Source organism: Rana temporaria (genome assembly GCF_905171775.1).
Source record: "Rana temporaria chromosome 7 unlocalized genomic scaffold, aRanTem1.1 chr7e, whole genome shotgun sequence".
In the NCBI taxonomy this organism is placed as follows: Eukaryota; Metazoa; Chordata; class Amphibia; order Anura; family Ranidae; genus Rana; species Rana temporaria.
The window spans coordinates 60,001-74,990 of NW_024404472.1; the positions used below are offsets into that span (position 1 = coordinate 60,001).

The 14,990-nt window shown below is 54.7% G+C and overlaps 1 protein-coding gene across 2 annotated transcripts in view; it reads left to right on the forward strand.

The window, feature by feature from the left end:
* Window positions 1-14,990, forward strand: part of TPR (translocated promoter region, nuclear basket protein) — a 133,083-nt gene that overhangs the window by 59,339 nt on the left and 58,754 nt on the right. For both annotated transcript variants that reach the window (XM_040334377.1, XM_040334378.1), the window contains exons 20-21: window positions 6,817-7,027; window positions 13,771-13,914. In XM_040334377.1, coding sequence (XP_040190311.1) covers window positions 6,817-7,027; window positions 13,771-13,914 — 355 coding nt within the window. The remainder of the gene's footprint in view (window positions 1-6,816; window positions 7,028-13,770; window positions 13,915-14,990) is intronic.

Genomic DNA, 14,990 nt, shown 5'->3' on the forward strand with positions numbered 1-14,990 from the left:
CACAGCATCCTTTGACCTTCGGGACGTCCCCAAGCAGTGTCAAAAAAACGAGGGGTGGGAAAAATAACACAGCAAACAACAGGTTACACCCCAAACAAAACCGGAGTTACTCAACGGAGGAACTCCAACCTTAAACTGCCGCCTGTAACACCCTGCGGCCGAATGAGGCATCAGAAGATGCACTCACATCCACCTTATAAAACTTTGAGAAAGTGTGGACCGACGACCAGGTCGCAGCCTTACACACCTGTAACACAGAGGCTTGGTGTCGGAAAGCCCAGGAGGCTCCAATCGCCCTGGTCGAATGCGCCGTGACCCGAAAGGGAGGCGCCCGCCCCTTCAGGGCGTAGGCCTGAAGCACAACCTGTCGGATCCACCTGGAAATGGTGGCCGACGAGACTGCCAGGCCCTTACTGGGACCGGACACAGACACGAACAGCGAGTCCGACTTCCGGAACGGAGCTGTCGCCGACAAGTAAACTCGAAGGGCCCGAACCACATCTAGAGAATGTAAAACGGCTTCCTTCGGGTTCTTCGGCTGAGGACATAATGATGGAACAACAATGTCCTCGTTAATGTGAAAGGCCGAAACGACCTTCGGAAGAAAAGAAGGTCGCGGGCGCAGCACCGCCTTATCCTGATGGATGACCAAGTAGGGGGCCTTGCAAGACAAGGCCGCCAGTTCAGACACTCGTCTGATAGAGGTAATAGCTACCAGAAAGACCACCTTCTGCGACAAAGTCAGCAAGGGGATCTCCCGAATGTCCTCAAAGGGGGCACGCTGAAGCGCCGAGAGGACCAAGTTCAAGTCCCAAGAAGGTAGCGGAGGGCGCACCGGGGGGGCCACATGCCGGACCCCCTGCACAAACGTGCGAACCAAAGAGTGCGCTGCCACGGGACGCTGAAAATAAACAGCCAGAGCAGAAATCTGACTCTTGATCGTGCTCAAGGCAAGAGCCTGGTCCACTCCCCGCTGTAGGAACAGCAGGATCCGGGACACCACGTAAGTACGGGGGTGCCACTTCATCTCCTCACACATAGAGATGTATGCTTTCCATGTACGATGGTAAATTTTCCGAGAAGTGGACTTCCGTGCACGCATCATGGTAGAGATTACCGGGCCCGACAGGCCCCGGTCCTTCAGTACCTGGTTCTCAACAGCCACGCCGTTAAAGCCAGTGACCGTAAAGCAGGATGGAAGATCGGGCCCTGAGACAGGAGATCTTCCCTCAGAGGGAGGCGCCAGGGGGCGTCTGCCACCAGACGTACCAGGTCCGCGTACCAAGAGCGACGCGGCCAATCTGGGGCGATCAGGATCGTTGGAATCCCTTCGGCTTCCACCCTGCGCAGCAGGCGGGGTAGGAGCCTTAGAGGAGGGAAGGCGTAAATCAGGTGATATTGACCCCAGGGAGCCACTAACGCGTCTGACGCGTCTGCCCAGGGGTCCCTTGACCTGGCCACAAACCGTGGTACCTTCCGATTGAGACGGGACGCCAGAAGGTCCACGTCTGGAGTGCCCCATTTTTGGCACAGGATCTGAAAAACCTCCGGGTGGAGAGACCACTCCCCTTGATCCAGAGTCGTGCGACTTAGGAAGTCGGCTTGCCAATTCAGAACTCCCGGAATGTATACCGCTGACAGGGCCGGAACGGACCTTTCGGCCCACCGAAGTATGTGAGCGACCTCCGTCGCCGCGGCCGAGCTCCTTGTGCCGCCCTGATGATTGACGTACGCCACGGCCGTGGCGTTGTCGGACTGGATCCTGACAGGACGGCTCTGCAGCTCCAGGGACCACCTGACAAGGCACAGCTTGATCGCTCGGAGCTCCAGGATATTGATCGGCAGGCGGGACTCCTCCTGAGTCCAGCGCCCCTGGGCTGACTGGGTGCCCCAGACGCCCCCCCAGCCGAAGAGGCTGGCATCCGTCGTGACCACTGTCCAGCGGCACGGAAGAAAAGACTTCCCGGACCGAAGCACCGGAGAGGAGACGTCAGCCACCATGCCAGGGAAGACTTGGCCAGATGGCTCAACCGAATCTGGCGATCCAGAGAAGATGGGACCCTGTCCCATCGTGACAGAACCTCCTTCTGTAGTACCCTGGTGTGGAATTGGGCATACGGAACCGCCTCGAAGGAGGCCACCATCAGACCCAGAACCCGCATGCAGAAGCGAAGAGACGACCACTTCTGGGTCGACAACTGTCTCACTGCAGATTGCAGGGTCCGCAGTTTTTCCGATGGGAGGAACACTTTTGCCTCCCCCGAATCCAAAACCAGCCCCAGGTGTTCCAGCCTCTGGGACGGAACCAACACTGATTTTTTGAGATTCAGAAGCCAGCCGAACTCCTGCAGAGTCCGACACGTGATGGACACGTCCTCCTCTAACTCTGAGCTTGAAGAAGCTCTCAGGAGAAGGTCGTCCAGGTATCCCACGATAGCGATCCCTCGCTGCCTTAGCAAGGCCAGGATCGGGGCGAGCACCTTGGTGAACACCCGTGGTGCCGACGCCAGCCCGAACGGGAGGGCCACGAATTGATAGTGGTCCTCCCCGATCGCAAAACGCAGATATCTTTGGTGGCTTGTGCAAACGGGGACATGCAGGTATGCGTCCATGATGTCCAAGGACGCCATGAAGTCCCCCTGGTGGAGGGCCGCTATGATAGAACGGACCGACTCCATCCTGAATCGCTGCACCTTGACAAAGGAGTTGAGGGCCTTTAGGTCCAGGACAGGGCGAACCCCTCCCTTCTTGGGAACCACGAACAGATTGGAGTAGAACCCCCGAAACCGTTCCAGCGAGGGAACCGGCACAACCACCCCTCTGTCCAGAAGATCCTGGACAGCCCCGGATAGGGCTAGCCGCCGATCCTGAGGAAGCTGGAGGTTGGATGGAAAAAATCTGTTTGGGGGACAAGAGAGGAACTCTATCTTGTACCCCGAGGCGACCACCTCGCAAACCCAACGGTCGGTCAGAAGAGAGTTCCACCGATCCGCGAAGTCGTGAAGCCGTCCCCCCACCCGAGACCCGGGCGGGGGCAGACCTTCATGCGGAAGCAGGCTTGTCCGCAGGCTTGTTTGGTTTGTTAAACCAGGGGCGCTTACGCCCGGCAGCAGGGGCTTTTGCCCCTTGCGGACCTTTTCCAGCCGCGCTGGGCGCACGAAAAAAACCGCTTAGGGGTAGTAAAAGTAGGACCTTGCTTGCGGCGAGGTTCCTTACCCTTCCCCGACTGAGGGAGCAAGTTGCTCTTACCTCCAGTGGCATCCTTAATGATGTCATCCAGGGATGCCCCAAAGAGCCGTCCGCCCTTAAAGGGCAAATCCACCAAGGCCTTTTTTGAGGACTGGTCAGCCGACCAGCACTTCAGCCATATAAGGCGGCGCAGAACCACTGCGTAGACAGAAGCCCTGGAAAGCAAAGGAATCGAATCCATAGCCGCCTCACAGAGAAACTTCTGACCCTGAATCAACTGCTCAGCCAGGTCCCTAGAGGACTCGGAAGCACCCTGGACCTCCAGATCCTGCAGCAGGAGCTTCGCCCTTTCAGTTAGCGTCTGAGCAACCAGGGCGCCGGCCAGAGCCGGCCTTACCGCCGAACCCACCACCGAGAACAGGGAGCGGGCCACGGCCTCCACTCTCCTATCAGCGGGGTCCTTGAAAGCAGGAGCCCCCTCCACAGGCAACGTAGTAGCCTTACTCAGTCTGGACACAGGAGGGTCCACCGACGGAGGAGTGACCCACTTTTTTAAAAAGTCCTCCTCCAGGGGGTAACGGGTAGCAAAGCTTTTAGGAACAGTAAAAGCCTTTTGCGGTGTATCCCATTCCTTATACAACAAATTGTCCAAATAAGGAACACAGGGGAATACCTTAGCGGTACGCGGTGGTTTGCGGAATCCAAAAGGGACTGACACCGCTGGTGTCTCCGCCACATCCTCTAAATGAAGAGTCTCACGCACCGCAGTAATAAGAGCTCCAACAAATTCCTTGTCAGCAGACTCCGCAGCAGAGTCATCCTCGCTGTCCATGTGGGTTAAGCCCGCATCCTCTGACATGACAGAACCAGAAGCAGCAACAGCGTTATCAGATTCTGCGTCAGAGATATCCCCAGAAACAGCCTCCGGGGGGGGGGCGCTTTTTACCCCCCAACCGAGCACTGGCAGCTTCAAACCTGGTGAGAAAAGACTCCAGGACAGCCGACACCGATTCAACAGATGTGGCAGGGGGAGGGGCGCTTAGGGTTAATTCCGGCATTGTGAGGAATGAGGGGCCTGATTCAGGCTCCATATTGCAGCTGCCGTGTCACCCCCACTGCCAATGGCAGGAAAAAAGTCCCCCACAGGTCACCTCCCGGCCGCTAGAGCACAGTCTGGGGCCCCCTGAGACTCACCACCCCCCTGGTACAGCGCGGTCTGTGAAGGACAAGTGTGTGCTGAGGAGAAGCTGCAGCGCTGCGTCTGTCCCCTCAGATGATTCGCGGTATTTTTTCCCCGCCGAAACGGCCACTAGAGGCCGAACTAGTGCTGAAAACGGCGCCGGCCACAAGAAAATGGCCGCCGAATAATACAAGCGCGGCTCCGGCAAAATGGCCGCCGTTGCGCAGTTTTAAAAAGACAGTGTACCCAAAAATGACAGTACACCAAAACAGCACACAGCACACACAAAAATGCCCAGAATGTCCACCACAGTCCCCTGCAGTGACACAGAACAGCCCCAGCCATACCCGAGTGAAAAAAAAAAAAAAAAATATAAAAAATATGAGCCCCAGGGAAAAAAACCCCTGCACAGCCGTCACCCAAAGGGGGAAGGAGGGAGAGGAATAAGGGAGAGAGGAAAGCAGGGGAAAACCCTCAGTCGACCTCCCAAGGGAAAACATTCCAGCCAGACCACTTACCTGAGTAAGGGGCCACTACTTACCTGTCCTGCGACTACCCGGCTGGAGGTATCCCAGACAGAACCAACGTCCGCGAACGGCATGGCTGTCGGCCAGACACACTGTGACAAAGCCATAAAGACCGGTCATATGTGTGCCCTAGAACCGAAGTTCCCCGGCCGCCCCTGGAGCAACGGGGCCCGTCGTGGACGTCCCAAAGCGGAGCTGAGGGCCGGCACACGCTCGAAGGCCGAACCTGGGGGGACTACAAGGGTCGAGGACCCAGCCTGTCACCCAGTCGGCTGTTGATAGAAGAATCGCAGGATTCAAAATAAAAATAAAATAAAAAAGCGAGAAAAAACTCGCAAAATGCAAAAAAATTTGCAAGAAAAAACTCCAGAGTCCAGGACTCCAGAGAGAGCCTGACTCTCCTGACGGTTAGGCAGAAACAAACTGAAGCTGCTGGAGCAGGGTGTGGGTTATGCCTGGGGGAGCCACGCCCCCTGGGAGGAGCGGCATGAGGGAAAGTTTTAACACCTTGAGTGCTGTGGAAATTCTGCCTAAAATCTCCTGGTAGGAAGAACATAACCCGAAGGTCAAAGGATGCTGTGTCCGTCTATGAACGAAAGAGAAATCGCGGGATTTCAACACACCATATGAGGTGATTAAGGCTGTTTACGGCGCCATGTTAAATTGTGTGCATTGTTTTATCTCTGTTGTCGTAACAACGGGGCGGGACGTGCCGCCGGCCGTTGTCATGACAACGGCACAAACAACCTGCGCTACGTTCGCCGCTCGAGATCGAGACCCAGCATGCACCAGATGCCCTCACATAGAATGGCCACAGCATTCGCTGCAACCAATAAGGCAAGTGGATGATTGAACGATCGATTTCCGATCTAGTACGATCTTTATTGGCATGTATTATGTAATTCAATTTAAATGGCCAAAAAAATAATTCAGAACTCCGCTTTAAGCGGTGCTTTTCAGCCAGTAGGGGGGGCACTTTTAACCTTTTTAAGAAGGTTAAGAACACATGTTCATTGCAATGGGCCGGGGTGTATTGAGAGCGCCCCAAAGATGCTGCCTGCAGGACTTTTTTTAATGTCCCGGAATAGCACCACCCCAGTCTGAAAGCATTTGGGCGGCATGAGAGGCGGTTTTCCGGTGCTATTTCTATCGCTAAAACGCCTGAAACCGGTCTCGGTGTGGATGGGGTCTCGGTGTGGATGGGGTCTCGGTGTGGATGGGGTCTCGGTGTGGATGGGGTCTCGGTGTGGATGGGGTCTCGGTGTGGATGGGGTCTGAATGGGGTCTCGGTGCGGATGGGGTCTGAATGGGGTCTCGGTGCGGATGGGGTCTGAATGGGGTCTCGGTGCGGATGGGGTCTCGGTGGAGTCTCGGTGTGGATGGGTTCTCGGTGGGGTCTCGGTGGGGTCTCGGTGTGGGTGGGGTCTGAATAGGTTCTTGATGGGGTCTCGGTGTGGATGGGGTCTCGGTGTGGTCTCTCAGCGTGGATGGGGTCTCGATGGGGTCTCTCAGCGTGGATGGGGTCTCGATGGGGTCTCTCAGCGTGGATGGGGTCTCGATGGGGTCTCTCAGCGTGGATGGGGTCTCTCAGCGTGGATGGGGTCTCGATGGGGTCTCATTTGGTGATTGCAGCAGTGATGCATTTTGTATCTACTGTCACTAGGTGGCAGCGCACTACTACTTTTTTACATTTTGTTTACCTACTTGAAAGCATGCCGTCTGACTCTAGCCCATGCCTTGCCAAGCATGCCGACTCCCGGACAGGCCACTAAACTAGATCTGCCAGCAAAGATGGCGGCCTATGAGAGCCAAAACCTCCCCTCTGCCCATTGGTCCATAGTGGAAATACTGTTTTATTATCATAGTGCTTTTTTCCCCCTTCTTTATTATGATTTATGATGAGTGTATTTGTGGCGATAGGTTGAATGCGTCTCTAAATACGAGTCAGAGTCAGTGTCAGAGCGCCAGAGAAGAACTCGCCAAAGTGAAAGCCGAGAGAGAAAATCTCCAGAAAGATCTGGATGTGAAAGTCACCGATATCCAAGAAAAGATAAAAACCATCACACAGGTGAAAAAGATTGGAAGGAGATACAAGACCCAGTATGAGGAGCTCAAAGTCCAGCATGATAAGGTAATGTTCCCTGAAGATTTTATCTTTCTTCCTGAAAAAGCATATTTTATATGTTGTGGAACTTTGGATTACGAGTATAATCCGTTCCAGGAGAATGCTTGTAATCCAAAGCACTCTCATATCAAAGCGAGTTTCCCCATAGGCGTTAATGGAAGCGAAGATAATTTGTTCCGCATTGACTTCTATTACATGCAATTCTGCATGTGGCCAGAGGTTTAGGGGGGCGCCGGAGAGCCTCGGACAGCTCGGCTGAACTCTGAAACCCTCGGGAACGGAGTGTTTCCGAATGTCACCAGCGCCCCCGCACCTCTGGCCAAATGCGGTATTGCACACCCCCATTGGCTTGAATCCTGCTCGTGTTGTGAGACAACACTCGCAAACAGAGTCAGAATGTTTAAAATAAAGTTCCTCGTCTTTCAAAACGCTCATTAACTGCGTTACTCCGTTAACAAAGGTTCCACTGTACTGTGATTCTGTACTCGCCAAATATACTGCGAAAATCTCCCACCACTGAGTCTGGCTGCAGCCATTATAACTGTGGGCAGCTGAAGCGGTTGCCTGTTCACTTCCTGGATTTACACAGAGGCAAACCTCCAGTTCTCATTGGCCTTCTTATGATTCATCCCCTCTCCCTTCCTGGCAAGAGAGAGAGAGAGCGCTGTGCATGATGTCATAAGCCTAGGGTAATGACCAGACAGGAAGTGGGCTGTATCAGCAAACAGGAAGTGGGCTGTATCAGCAAACAGGAAGTGGGCTGTATCAGCAAACAGGAAGTGGGCTGTATCAGCAAACAGGAAGTGGGCTGTATCAGCAAACAGGAAGTGGGCTGTATCAGCAAACAGGAAGTGGGCTGTATCAGCAAACAGGAAGTGGGCTGTATCAGCAAACAGGAAGTTTTTTACTATCCCAAGTTATAACAAGTAAAGGAGAAGATTTAGGCTCCATTCACATCTCCGCGACAAGATACGCCGCGTACGCGGCGTATTTTGCCGCGAGTGTGTAACTTTTTTTTTTTTTTTTTACAAAGCCTTGCCATTGCTTTGTATGGCCGAACGCCAATGCCGCCTGAAAAAAAGGGTCCGGGACTTTTTTTCAGGCGTACGGCGTCTGAGATGTGAACCATCTCTATAGACAGCAATGGGAATTCTCCCCTCTAGCGGCTCTGGCGTCGGGCGTTTTGTCGCCTAGATGTGAATGGGCTCTTAATAGATGGAAATATGAAAAAAAAATATATAAAGGTTCACTTTTAACTGCTTCCCACCCAGACTGCAATGTAGTGCGGGTGGAGAGGCCACTGTAGGCAAAGCAACATACAGTAAAACCTTGGTTTGAGAGCATTTTGCAAGACAAGCAACATTTATTAAACTTTGCCTTGATATACAAGCGACGTCTTGATATAAGAGTAGCGTCATTTCACAACTGAAGAGAGGCGCCTCTAAGTGTAGCAATATGGTTACATGTAATGAAGGGACAACATTTAGCAACTTATTGCTACACTTAGAGGCGTCCTCTCTTCTCTTTTATACCCTGTAAAAAAAAATGCTTTGATATACAAGCGCTTTGGATTACAAGCATGTTTCTGGAAGGGATTATGCTCTCAAACCACAAGGCTTTACTGTACTGGTGTGGTGCTGTGGTACGTAGGGCGCATGCGTGTGTGCCATCCCCGGACCCGCTGTGATTGTACACATCGGGAGCCTGTCGGCATGTCCCGGCCAATGATTACCATCCTGAACCTGCTGATTGGCCCAGAGCTCTGTACAGAGGGTAGCGATCTGTCAGTTGCAGGGATGAAAACATAAGATCTATTAGTAAAAGCGTCTCGCAGTACACACAATGCGAGGCACACATTTAACCCTTTGATTTCCCCCTAGATGTTAACCCCTTCCCAGCCGGTGTCATTAGTACAGTGACAGTGCATAGTATTATTACTGTTTTTAATGTCTGCGGCAGCCAGTTATTTTCCCATCGTCCGTATCAGATGTGCTGTGTTGGGTCGGCATGCGGTTAAAGAGCCGTCTCCGGGCAGCAGAATGGGGTTCAGCTTTAGATCGAGCTGCAGGTAGGAGGAGAGGATCTCGGCTGTAGATCGAGCTGCGGGTAGGAGGAGAGGATCTCGGCTGTAGATCGAGCTGCGGGTAGGAAGAGAGGATCTCAGCTGTAGATCGAGCTGCGGGTAGGAGGAGAGGATCTCGGCTGTAGATCGAGCTGCGGGTAGGAGGAGAGGATCTCGGCTGTAGATCGAGCTGCGGGTAGGAAGAGAGGATCTCCGCTGTAGATCGAGCTGCGGGTAGGAGGAGAGGATCTCGGCTGTAGATCGAGCTGCGGGTAGGAGAGAATCTCAGCTGTAGATCGAGCTGCTGGTAGGAAGAGAGGATCTCAGCTGTAGATCGAGCTGCGGGTAAGAAGAGAGGATCTCGGCTGTAGATCGAGCTGCGGGTAAGAAGAGAGGATCTCGGCTGTAGATCGAGCTGCGGGTAGGAGGAGAGGATCTCAGCTGTAGATCGAGCTGCGGGTAGGAAGAGAGGATCTCGGCTGTAGATCGAGCTGCGGGTAGGAAGAGAGGATCTCCGCTTTAGATCGAGCTGCGGGTAGGAGGAGAGGATCTCGGCTGTAGATCGAGCTGCGGGTAGGAGGAGAGGATCTCGGCTGTAGATCGAGCTGCGGGTAGGAGGAGAGGATCTCTGCTTTAGATCGAGCTGCGGGTAGGAGGAGAGGATCTCGGCTGTAGATCGAGCTGCGGGTAGGAAGAGAGGATCTCCGCTTTAGATCGAGCTGCGGGTAGGAGGAGAGGATCTCGGCTGTAGATCGAGCTGCGGGTAGGAGGAGAGGATCTCGGCTTTAGATCGAGCTGCGGGTAGGAGGAGAGGATCTCGGCTGTAGATCGAGCTGCGGGTAGGAAGAGAGGATCTCAGCTGTAGATCGAGCTGCGGGTAGGAGGAGAGGATCTCGGCTGTAGATCGAGCTGCGGGTAGGAGGAGAGGATCTCGGCTGTAGATCGAGCTGCGGGTAGGAAGAGAGGATCTCCGCTGTAGATCGAGCTGCGGGTAGGAGGAGAGGATCTCGGCTGTAGATCGAGCTGCGGGTAGGAGGAGAGAATCTCAGCTGTAGATCGAGCTGCTGGTAGGAAGAGAGGATCTCAGCTGTAGATCGAGCTGCGGGTAAGAAGAGAGGATCTCGGCTGTAGATCGAGCTGCGGGTAGGAGGAGAGGATCTCGGCTGTAGATCGAGCTGCGGGTAGGAAGAGAGGATCTCAGCTGTAGATCGAGCTGCGGGTAGGAAGAGAGGATCTCGGCTGTAGATCGAGCTGCGGGTAGGAAGAGAGGATCTCAGCTGTAGATCGAGCTGCGGGTAGGAGGAGAGGATCTCGGCTGTAGATCGAGCTGCGGGTAGGATGAGAGGATCTCAGCTGTAGATCGAGCTGCGGGTAGGAAGAGAGGATCTCGGCTGTAGATCGAGCTGCGGGTAGGAGGAGAGGATCTCGGCTGTAGATCGAGCTGCGGGTAGGAGGAGAGGATCTCAGCTGTAGATCGAGCTGCGGGTAGGAAGAGAGGATCTCCGCTGTAGATCGAGCTGCGGGTAGGAGGAGAGGATCTCGGCTGTAGATCGAGCTGCGGGTAGGAGGAGAGGATCTCGGCTGTAGATCGAGCTGCGGGTAGGAGGAGAGGATCTCGGCTGTAGATCGAGCTGCGGGTAGGAGGAGAGGATCTCGGCTGTAGATCGAGCTGCGGGTAGGAGGAGAGGATCTCAGCTGTAGATCGAGCTGCGGGTAGGAAGAGAGGATCTCCGCTGTAGATCGAGCTGCGGGTAGGAGGAGAGGATCTCGGCTGTAGATCGAGCTGCGGGTAGGAGGAGAGGATCTCGGCTGTAGATCGAGCTGCGGGTAGGAGGAGAGGATCTCGGCTGTAGATCGAGCTGCGGGTAGGAGGAGAGGATCTCGGCTGTAGATCGAGCTGCGGGTAGGAAGAGAGGATCTCAGCTGTAGATCGAGCTGCGGGTAGGAAGAGGATCTCGGCTGTAGATCGAGCTGCGGGTAGGAAGAGAGGATCTCCGCTGTAGATCGAGCTGCGGGTAGGAAGAGAGGATCTCAGCTGTAGATCGAGCTGCGGGTAGGAGGAGAGGATCTCGGCTGTAGATCGAGCTGCGGGTAGGATGAGAGGATCTCGGCTGTAGATCGAGCTGCGGGTAGGAAGAGAGGATCTCAGCTGTAGATCGAGCTGCGGGTAGGAGGAGAGGATCTCAGCTGTAGATCGAGCTGCGGGTAGGAGGAGAGGATCTCGGCTGTAGATCGAGCTGCGGGTAGGAGGAGAGGATCTCAGCTGTAGATCGAGCTGCGGGTAGGAGGAGAGGATCTCGGCTTTAGATCGAGCTGCGGGTAAGAAGAGAGGATCTCGGCTGTAGATCGAGCTGCGGGTAGGAAGAGAGGATCTCGGCTTTAGATCGAGCTGCGGGTAAGAAGAGAGGATCTCGGCTGTAGATCGAGCTGCGGGTAGGAAGAGAGGATCTCAGCTGTAGATCGAGCTGCGGGTAGGAGGAGAGGATCTCGGCTGTAGATCGAGCTGCGGGTAGGATGAGAGGATCTCAGCTGTAGATCGAGCTGCGGGTAGGAAGAGAGGATCTCGGCTTTAGATCGAGCTGCGGGTAAGAAGAGAGGATCTCGGCTGTAGATCGAGCTGCGGGTAGGAAGAGAGGATCTCGGCTTTAGATCGAGCTGCGGGTAAGAAGAGAGGATCTCGGCTGTAGATCGAGCTGCGGGTAGGAGGAGAGGATCTCAGCTGTAGATCGAGCTGCGCGTAGGAGGAGAGGATCTCAGCTGTAGATCGAGCTGCGGGTAGGAGGAGAGGATCTCGGCTGTAGATCGAGCTGCGAGTAGGAGGAGAGGATCTCGGCTTTAGATCGAGCTGCGGGTAGGAGGAGAGGATCTCAGCTGTAGATCGAGCTGCGGGTAAGAAGAGAGGATCTCGGCTGTAGATCGAGCTGCGGGTAGGAGGAGAGGATCTCAGCTGTAGATCGAGCTGCGAGTAGGAGGAGAGGATCTCGGCTGTAGATCGAGCTGCGGGTAGGAGAAGAGGATCTCGGCTGTAGATCGAGCTGCGGGTAGGAAGAGAGAATCTCAGCTGTAGATCGAGCTGCGGGTAAGAAGAGAGGATCTCGGCTGTAGATCGAGCTGCGGGTAGGAAGAGAGGATCTCGGCTTTAGATCGAGCTGCGGGTAGGAGGGGAGGATCTCGGCTGTAAATCGAGCTGCGGGTAGGAGAGGATCTCGGCTGTAGATCGAGCTGCGGGTAGGAAGAGGGGATCTCAGCTGTAGATCGAGCTGCGGGTAGGAGGAGAGGATCTCAGCTGTAGATCGAGCTGCGGGTAAGAAGAGAGGATCTCGGCTGTAGATCGAGCTGCGGGTATGAGAAGAGGATCTCGGCTGTAGATCGAGCTGCGGGTAGGAAGAGAGAATCTCAGCTGTAGATCGAGCTGCGGGTAGGAGGAGAGAATCTCGGCTGTAGATCGAGCTGCGGGTAGGAAGAGAGGATCTCGGCTGTAGATCGAGCTGCGGGTAGGAGGAGAGGATCCCAGCTGTAGATCGAGCTGCGGGTAGGAGGAGAGGATCTCGGCTGTAGATCGAGCTGCGGGTAGGAGGAGAGGATCTCGGCTGTAGATCGAGCTGCGGGTAGGAGGAGAGAATCTCAGCTGTAGATCGAGCTGCGGGTAGGAGGAGAGGATCTCAGCTGTAGATCGAGCTACGGGTAGGAGGAGAGGATCTCGGCTGTAGATCGAGCTGCGGGTAGGAGGAGAGGATCTCGGCTGTAGATCGAGCTGCGGGTAGGAGGAGAGGATCTCAGCTGTAGATCGAGCTGCGGGTAGGAGGAGAGGATCTCGGCTTTAGATCGAGCTTCGGGTAGGAGGAGAGGATTTGGCTGTAGATCGAGCTGCGGGTAGGAGGAGAGGATCTCGAATGTAGATCGAGCTGCGGGTAGGAAGAGAGGATCTCAGCTGTAGATCGAGCTGCGGGTAGGAGGAGAGGATCTTGGCTGTAGATTGAGCTGCGGGTAGGAGGAGAGGATCTCTGCGGGTAGGAGGAGAGGATCTCGGCTGTAGATCGAGCTGCGGGTAGGAGGAGAGGATCTCAGCTGTAGATCGAGCTGCGGGTAGGAGGAGAGGATCTCCGCTGTAGATCGAGCTGCGGGTAGGAAGAGAGGATCTCGGCTGTAGATCGAGCTGCGGGTAGGAGGAGAGGATCTCGGCTGTAGATTGAGCTGCGGCTAGGAGGAGAGGATCTAGGCTGTAGATCGAGCTGCGGGTAGGAGGAGAGGATCTCGGCTGTAGATTGAGCTGCGGCTAGGAGGAGAGGATCTAGGCTGTAGATCGAGCTGCGGGTAGGAGGAGAGGATCTCGGCTGTAGATCGAGCTGCGGGTAGGAGGAGAGGATCTCGGCTGTAAATTGAGCTGCGGCTAGGAGGAGAGGATCTAGGCTGTAGATCGAGCTGCGGGTAGGAAGAGCGGATCTCGGCTGTAGATCGAGCTGCGGGTAGAAAGAGAGGATCTCGGCTGTAGATCGAGCTGCGGGTAGGAGGAGAGGATCTCGGCTGTAGATCGAGCTGCGGGTAGGAGGAGAGGATCTCGGCTGTAGATCGAGCTGCGGGTAGGATAAGCGGATCTCGGCTGTAGATCGAGCTGCGGGTAGAAAGAGAGGATCTAGGTAATCGATTTGCTTGAAGTAATTCTACAAATTGTTTCTTCTGTCTTTAGTTGGTTGCGGAGACGTCCGTGGCTCAGGCAGCGCAGTCGGAGGAGCAGGCTTCCCAGAAGGAGATTCTGGAGTTGAAGGATTCTCGGGCGAAGGCTGAAGCAAAGATCTCAACACTGGAGAGCCAGATGGAGACCCTGCAGAAGGTAAGTGACTCTGTGTTCACCCTGCACATATCTCCACACATTCACCTGCAGCAATATACCGAATACACAACTGTCCACCGCCGCCGTTCAATTCAACTTCTTCCCACCCACACTATAGCAGAAACACCGCTACAGTGCGCGCCTTAAAGGGGTTAAAAAATGTTTCCCTAAATAGCTTCCTTTCCCTCAGTGCAGTCCTCCTTCACTTACCTCAGTGCCGTCCTCCTTCACTTACCTCAGTGCCGTCCTCCTTCACTTACCTCAGTGCCGTCCTCCTTCACTTACCTCAGTGCCGTCCTCCTTCACTTACCTCAGTGCAGTCCTCCTTCACTTACCTCAGTGCAGTCCTCCTTCACTTACCTCAGTGCTTTCCTCCTCCACTTACCTCAGTGCAGTCCTCCTCCACTTACCTCAGTGCCGTCCTCCTTCTCTTACCTCAGTGCCGTCCTCCTTCACTTACCTCAGTGCCGTCCTCCTTCACTTACCTCAGTGCAGTCCTCCTTCACTTACCTCAGTGCAGTCCTCCTTCACTTACCTCAGTGCAGTCCTCCTCCACTTACCTCAGTGCAGTCCTCCTCCACTTACCTCAGTGCCGTCCTCCTTCACTCACCTCAGTGCAGTCCTCCTTCACTTACCTCAGTGCCGTCCTCCTTCACTCACCTCAGTGCAGTCCTCCTTCACTTACCTCATCCTTCCATTTTGCTTTTAAATGACCTTCTTTCTTCTGAGAAATCCTCACTTCCTGTTCTTCTGTCTGTAACTCCACACCGTAATGCGAGGCTTTCTCCCTGGTGTGGAGTGTCGTGCTCGCCCCCCCCTCCCTTGGACTACAGGAAAGTCAGGACGCCCACTAACACACAGCTCCTTTCTCTATCTGCAACGTAGAGAGTGTCCTGACTCTCCTGTATACCCCGCTCCCAAAATTCCCTGCTTCGGAAGCGCAGCAACACGGGCACTTTTAACCCCTTTGGCCGATAGCGGGGGTTAAATCGCCCAAAAAGCACATCTTAAATGGCGCTAACACGCCACTAAAACTAGCTGAAGGTCATTGGGGGGGGGGGGGTGTGCCTTTGAGA